The following is a 7415-nucleotide window of genomic DNA, read 5'->3' as shown; positions in this document are numbered from 1 at the left end:
CAGCTGCCTCCACCGCCATTAGAATAAAATGTTCTCATCCACTGTTCCATCAGGAAAAGTTTTCACATGCTTGGGGTAGACATCTCTCTAATACACTGATGGGTTTGAAACCTCAACCTGGTTTAATCCTTCTGCCAAGACAGTTTACTAAGTGTGGCCATTGTACATGCTGTAGCAATAAATATTTATCAAGAACCTACTATGTGCTTACTGTGGTAGACACTAGAAATTGAAAGATAGTGATGAAATAGTACTTGCATTCAATCAGGTTATGTTCTGTCATGGAAAAAAACATTTTAATGCATACACATATAAAAATATATACATATATACATTTTGTATACCAAATACAATGTATTTGTATATATATAGATTTTGTACACAAAGTAAATAAGGCAATTTGAAAGGAGATGGCATTAGCAGGTAGGGAGATCAGGAAAATTTTCATGTAAAAAGTGGCATTTGAACTGACATTTTAGGGAAGAAAGGAGAGGCAAAGATTCTAAGAAATAAAGATGAGAAGAGAGAGTGTTAGAGAGAGTGTTCCAGATCTGAGTACAAACACACCAGGAGTGCTATATTTGAGAAACAACAAAGTCAGTCTGATGGGACTGTGCAGTATGAGAAGCAGATCAATACATCACAAGATTGGAAATGCAATGTGGGATTAGATTGTGAAGGGCTTTAAAAATGAAACAGTGGAATTTTTCTAAAAGTGATAGGGAGTTATTAAAGCTTGTTGAGTAGGGTAGTAACAAGGACAGGTTCGAGCTTTAGAAAAATCACTTTAATAGTTCTTTGAAAGATAGATTAGCAAGAGAAGAGACTTGAGAAAGGAAATCAATTAAGAGACTATTGCAATAGAAAAAGTAAAAGGTATTAAAGACCTGAACTAAGGTAGTGGCTATGTGAGTAGAGAGAATAAGATAAATGCAAGAGATCTTATGTATATTGAAATGACAAGATCTGGTGATGAGTTGGATGTATGGGATGAGGGAGCATTGAGGAGTCAAAAATGGCACAAAGTTTTGAAACCTTGGTGACTGCAAGGAAAAAGGAAGTTCAGAAGAGAGTGGTTTCGGCAGAAAAAGGTTAAGTTTTGATTTAGACAGATTGAGTTTGAGATGCCTCCATCTCAATTTTGATATGCAATCTGAGACATCCTAAAAGACAATTGACAATATAGGACTGAGGGGAAGCTAGGTGTCATAATGGATAGAGTGCTGAACATGGATTCAGGAAGACTTATCTTTCTGTCTAAGTTCAGATCTGGCCTCAGATAATTACTCTGCCCAGTGACTCTGCACAAATCACTTACTCTTGTTTGCCTCAGTTTCCTCATCTGTAAAATGAGCTGGAGAAGAAAATGACAAACCATTCCAGTATCTCTGCCAAGAACCATAAATGGGCCACAAAGAATCAGATATAATTATGAATGACTTAACAACAATAATATGGGACTAGAGCTCAAGAGAAAGTACAAGGTTGTATATATAGATCTAAGAATCATCTACGTTGAGATGATCATTGAATCCATGTGATCTAGTAAGATCTCTAATTAAGATAGGTTAGAACAAAAAGAAAAGAGGACTTAAGATCAATCCTTGGGGAAATTCACATTTGGTAGTTATAATGTGAATGATGAACGAGAAAAGGAAGCAGAGAGGGAGTAAGTGGATAGGTAAAAAAGCAGGGTAACAAAAACCCAGAGAAAATATCCAGGATGTAACCATGATAAAGATTGCATAATGCTGCAGAGATGTCAAGAAGGATGAGAACTAAGAAAAAATAAAAGAATTGGAGATTGAGAGATCATTAATGATATTGAAAGAGTGATTTCAGATAAGTGGTGAGATTGGAAGGCAAATTGCAAAGAGTTCAGAAATGAGTGAGGGGAGAAGAAGTGAAAGCAATAGACATAGAGGATGTTTTTCTAGAGGTTTTATTATAGAAGAAGAAAAGAAGATATAGATGGGGATAACTGAGAGAGAAGGTTCCAGTGGAGATTTTTTCAAAAGGAAATTCAGGTAGGTTTATAGGCAATATGAATAGAACCAATAGATAGAGATTGAAGATTAGAGGAGGGAATAATTATAGAATGAATCTATAAAAAAAAGGAAAGGAGGTTCACCAAGGGGATTTGTAGATGGATTGTCTGTTGCAAGGAGGAGTATGTCTTCGTTAGAGATTGCTGAGAGAGAGAGAGAGAGAGAGAGAGAGAGAGTATAAATGATGAAGTCAGGAAGGTTTAAGATGGAGAGAAAAGAATGGTTTCATGGCTCTTTTCAACAAGAAAGTAATTCAGGTCAATTCCAATAGGCTTGTGATAGAAAGAACCATCTGCATCCAGAAAGAGGGCTGTGGGACTGAATGGGGATCACAATATAGTATTTCTACCTTTTTGTTATTGTTTTGCTTGCTTTTTTCTCATTTTTCCTTTTTGATCTGATTTTTCTTGTGCAGCATGATAAATGAGGAAATACATATGGCAGAATTGCATCTGTTTGACCTATACTGGGTTATTTGCTGTCTAGAGAAGGGGAATGGGGGAAGGGAGGAAGGAAAATTAGTAACACAAGGTTTTGCAAGGATGGATGTTGAAAACTATCTTTGCATATATTTTAAAAGCAAAAAGAATATTTTCCATTTCCTATATGAGGTGAACTGAGAGAATGAGAAGAAAGTTTGTGGGGACAACTTCTGTGGAAAATAAAATATAAAATTAAACTATTCAAGATTAGAGAGAGATAAAAGCTAAGTTAAAGCAGGATGAAAGACTGAGAAGATATTAAGTATGGAAATATTCATGGTTCCCAGTGAGACAAAGGCATTGGGAGAGATAGAATAATAGGAAATTATGATCTAATAAAGGAATTTGAGAGTTTTTGATCTTAGAAACAGAGCACTTGTGAGTGATCACAAAATCAAAAAGATGACCATCTTATGTGTAGCTTATGTATAGAAGGAGTCACAAGGGTGACTATCCTTAAATGTAGTATAGATGAAATGGGAGGCAGTCATGGGAGTTGATGAGACTGAAAAATTGGGAAATTAGGGTATTTAAAGGGGCATCATCGTGCATATTGATACTCCCCTAAAATAAGGACAGGAATTAGCATAGTAAGGAAGATTGTAAACCAGGAATAAGGAAGTGTTGCCCCCTCCATACCCTGCTTTGTTCAGACTACATCTGAACAATTGTGAAATCCTGTCTTAGAAAAGATATGGATAAGGAGATCAGGGTACCAAGGAAGAAAATAAAACAGGGTGAAGATGTTCAATTTCATATCATATGAGGACTATTATGAGATTATTAAACCTGAAGGAGAGAAAAGTTAAAGGGGACAGTTATTTTCAAGTATTTAAATGACTGTATACATTTCTTGGAATCTAGAAGGTTATTGTTAATGGTAAATGAGCACAATTCACAGAAAGTCAGTAACCACCACTATTGTCTTTTCTGCTTCTAGCACTCCTTGATCTCCGAGCAGAAAGCACACACGGAGTCACAGTGTAATTTCTTGAACTACAAACAGTTCCCTTCCCCTCTGTGAATTATGACCTCTTTTCTTCAAGAAAGAAATCCATAGTGATTGCTGAGTTCCAGGTTTTCAGTGAATATTCTTATTTTAACTTCTCTGTGTCATTTTCTTCTGCCCTTCAACATTCTGACACAATTCCAAATCTCCTCCTGCCTTTTACTTCTTTTTTTTTTAAATGAAGAATTTATTCATTAACATCATCAAAAAGCATTATTAAGCACCTATTACATGCCACGGATTATTATTCTAAGTGCCAGGGACTAAATAGTCCCAGACTTCAAAGAACTCACATAGGAAACTCACAGGTAGGAAACTTTAGGAGAGACATTACCCATTTAATAAAATGAAAAACTCTCTACTTTAGCAATGAATCCCCTCATAGTCAGACTCCAACATAACTTTCTAGACATTTCATTTTTATATTCCTTCAAGCATACTGTATTCCAGGCAAATAGGTCTACTGACTTTTTTGATATTGATGAGGTGAAGTCTAGTTTTAGGGGTTCCCTTTAGTAGGAAACCAAATGATAAGGTCTAGATTTAAGGAACCAAAATGAGATTAGGGTTTCTGGTGGTGAGGGAGTTAAATGATAAGGTCTAGTGGCAGCTTCAGGTTCAGGGAACCAAATGAAGAGGTTTGGTTCCCCTGTACCGCTTTGGAATTTGGCGCAAGGGTAGGGAGTTTTGGGGAACTCCCTTCTGGCAGCACGTGGATTTTCTGTAAAGAAATTTACAAACCCAAAAACTTAGATTGATAAAAGAGGTTTATTATAGGGATTGGGAAGTAAGGTTAGAACAGTGAGTCATAAAGTCTCCTTATGGAAATAGTTAAGGATAAAGAGAGGGTAGCACTGGAAAAGAATATTATTCCAGTGGGCAGAGGCCTCCTTGGCATACCAAAGCATGTTTAGAACCTCTGCAAAGAGAGGATTTTAGATTGACTCTTTTATAATAGGAGCTTTGGCTACAAGCTGAAGGGAGCTAGTGGGTGGAGTCCCAAGTTGGCTCATCTACAAGCTGGGTTTTACCTTGAGCTGGAATTTGAATAGAATTGAGTTTCTTTAATTCAATAGGATTGGAATTCTTTTGCTCAGGATTGAATCAACCCCACTTAGATAACAGAATGAAACTGTTTGTCTTGTTTTCCCTCGGAGTTGAAGATTTTTCTCCTTTAAGGAGTTTTAGAGTTTTGGGGTCCCTTCTTCAATATCAGCATTCCATCTCCCATTTCAGTAGCTGTCCCCCATGTTCAAAATATATTCCTCCTCATCTGGAGCCTTTATAAAACTTTCCTTTTTTCAAGGCTCAACTCTTGCTCTGTTTTTCACTAAAAGTTTTTCTTTATCTCCCTCTTTCTTAGTGTTCTCTCTTGTAGAGGGTCAGGAGATAAGACTCCTGGTTTTGAATCTTACAGTAACTTGGCTCACCAAAACTCCCTTATTGAAATAGCAGAAACTGCTTGTCAAAATAATAAATTAATAATCTAGTGACTGAAGCAAAATACAAACACTACTCTTTGGATTAAAGGCAAATCTTTGAATTTAGGAAGGAAAAAGAGCCTACAATAGAGACTAAAGGCATTTGGGAGAAAAATACTTAAGACAATGGTATAATAAACTTTACCCTGATGTGTATCTCAACTATTTGCATCTCTGTCTAATTAACCAAGATCCAGGACTTAATCATTTACATTCAGTAGAGGAAACTATAGGAACTTCAAAGAGTACTTTGTATCAAATCTATGAGTATTTGAGGTATATATTTGTCTCTCTGATCAATAAACTTTGAAGATCCATAATAGAGATTTTCTCTGCCTGGCCCTGGTAAAGTCACACCCTTCATCTCACTAAAGGAACTGGACTCTAACATTCTTTGTGTCTCAGCATATTCATTTATTTATTTTAGTAAATATTGCATCCTGCCCCCATAAAATATAAACTCTTTGAAAACAAAGACTATTTTTAATTTTTTTCTTTGTATCCTCAGAAATTGAGATCCTTGAACATAACTGCCTATATTCCTACACACAACATCAAACATTTTCATATGCACTATTAACATTTTATGCAGAAAAGTAAAATTTTTTAAAAGCTTTGATGGAAGTATGATAATTCTCATTTCAACAGATAAAGTGAATTTCTGAAAGCTTGTGATTTGCCAGGGCTAAAAGTATTAGACCAATAAATAACAAAAACCATGAGATTTCATATCCAGAGTTCTTCAGTAAAAATACATCAGGTTCTGATGAAGCAAGATGAATAAAGTCAGAAGTCAGTGCCATTGAAGTGACAGGAAATAGAGATCAGGAAGCAGAAGATTAATTATCTACAATTAAAAAGATGAGAGTCATTTAGAAGAATATGACTCCAGGGAGTCCTGAACCTCATATTTAGAATCCAAGATTCTGACTTGTGGATATTTGGTCTCAGTTACTAAATTCATATCCCTAGGTTCAGGGTTATGGCCCATCACTGAGAGGAAGTTGATCTGCTAATGAATTTCTTCAAGGCATCTTTTATGTCTTTGTTCCTCAGGCTATAAATGAAGGGATTCAGCATAGGGGTTACCACAGCATACATCACTGAAGCAACTATGCTTTTCCAGGAAGTGTGGGTAGCTGATGTCATGTATACTCCAAAAACTGTGCCATAAAATAATGAAACAACACAGAGGTGAGACCCACAGGTTAAAAAGGCTTTATACTTCCCCTCAGCAGATGGGACTTTCAAAATAGAAGAACAGATCTGTGTATAAGAAGTAATAATCCCTGTGAGAGGGACAATACCCAGGAGGCCAGTTGTAAAATAAACCAAAATGTTATTGATGAAGGTATCAGAACAAGAGAGCTTCAAAAGCTGAGTAAGATCACAGAAGAAGTATGGGATTTCATGGTCTTTACAGAAGGAGAGATGTGTTGTCATGAGACTGTGAAGGAGAGAAGTTAAAAGACTAAGAACACAGGAGATCAGAACCAGTAGACCACAAAGTTGTGGCTTCATGATGGCCACATAGCGCAGAGGGTGACAAATGGCCACAAAGCGATCATAAGCCATCACAGCAAGAAGGAAATTGTCCATACAAGCAAACACTGAGAAGAAATACATCTGAGTGAAGCAGCCAACATAGGAGATGGCCTTACTCTGTGTCAGGATGTTAACCAGCATCTTGGGGACTGTAGTGGACACGAGACAAAGATCCACCAAGGACAGATTAGAAATAAAGAAGTACATGGGGGTGTGGAGGTGAGAATCTGAGCCAATAGCCATCATAAGAAACAGATTTCCAAACAAAGTAACTATGTACATGCTCAGAAACAACCCAAAGAGAGGCAGCTGTTGCTCTGACTTTTCGGAAAATCCCAGGAGAAAGAATTCAGAAACACATGTTTGGTTTCGTGGTCCCATATAGTTAATATGTCTGCAAGAAAGAGATGACAAAAGAATGTGAAATAGGAAATACATTCTTTACATAGAGGAAAGATCCAAATATGAATCAGAGAGCCTCTGAATTGGGGTCCCAATTTCACCATTTACTTTACTATAGTATACATATACTATCTTGGGGATATCATGTCCCCTCTCAGTTTCAGTTTCCTCAACTGCAGTAGGAGAAGGACTAGTGATCCCTTCTAATCAAATGTTACTCTACTCTATCTGTGACAGGCAGGTCCAACAGATAGAGCACTGAGCTTGGAATCAAAAAAACTTGCTATAAAATCCCAATTCTGTACTTTCTGCCTTTGAGACTTAGTTTTGAGTCAGTTTATCTATTTAAGATTCAGTTTCAACATTTGCAAAATGAGGAGTTTGTATTAGATGATCTTCTTACATCCTTTCCAGCTCTATGACCAAGAGCCAAGAATCACATATTTTA

The 7415-nt window shown here is 36.6% G+C and overlaps 1 protein-coding gene across 1 annotated transcript; it reads right to left on the bottom strand.

Annotated features, from left to right (window-relative positions):
• Positions 1 to 6010: 6010 nt before the first annotated feature.
• Positions 6011 to 6946, bottom strand: LOC100924469 (olfactory receptor 7C1-like). Its single transcript, XM_012544163.1, has one exon. The coding sequence runs from the start codon at positions 6944 to 6946 to the stop codon at positions 6011 to 6013; it is 936 nt and encodes a 311-aa protein (XP_012399617.1).
• Between the last annotated feature and the right edge of the window lie 469 nt (positions 6947 to 7415).

Source organism: Sarcophilus harrisii, chromosome 1, assembly GCF_902635505.1.
Source record: "Sarcophilus harrisii chromosome 1, mSarHar1.11, whole genome shotgun sequence".
NCBI lineage: Eukaryota > Metazoa > Chordata > Mammalia > Dasyuromorphia > Dasyuridae > Sarcophilus > Sarcophilus harrisii.
This window is presented reverse-complemented; position numbering and strand designations above follow the sequence as displayed.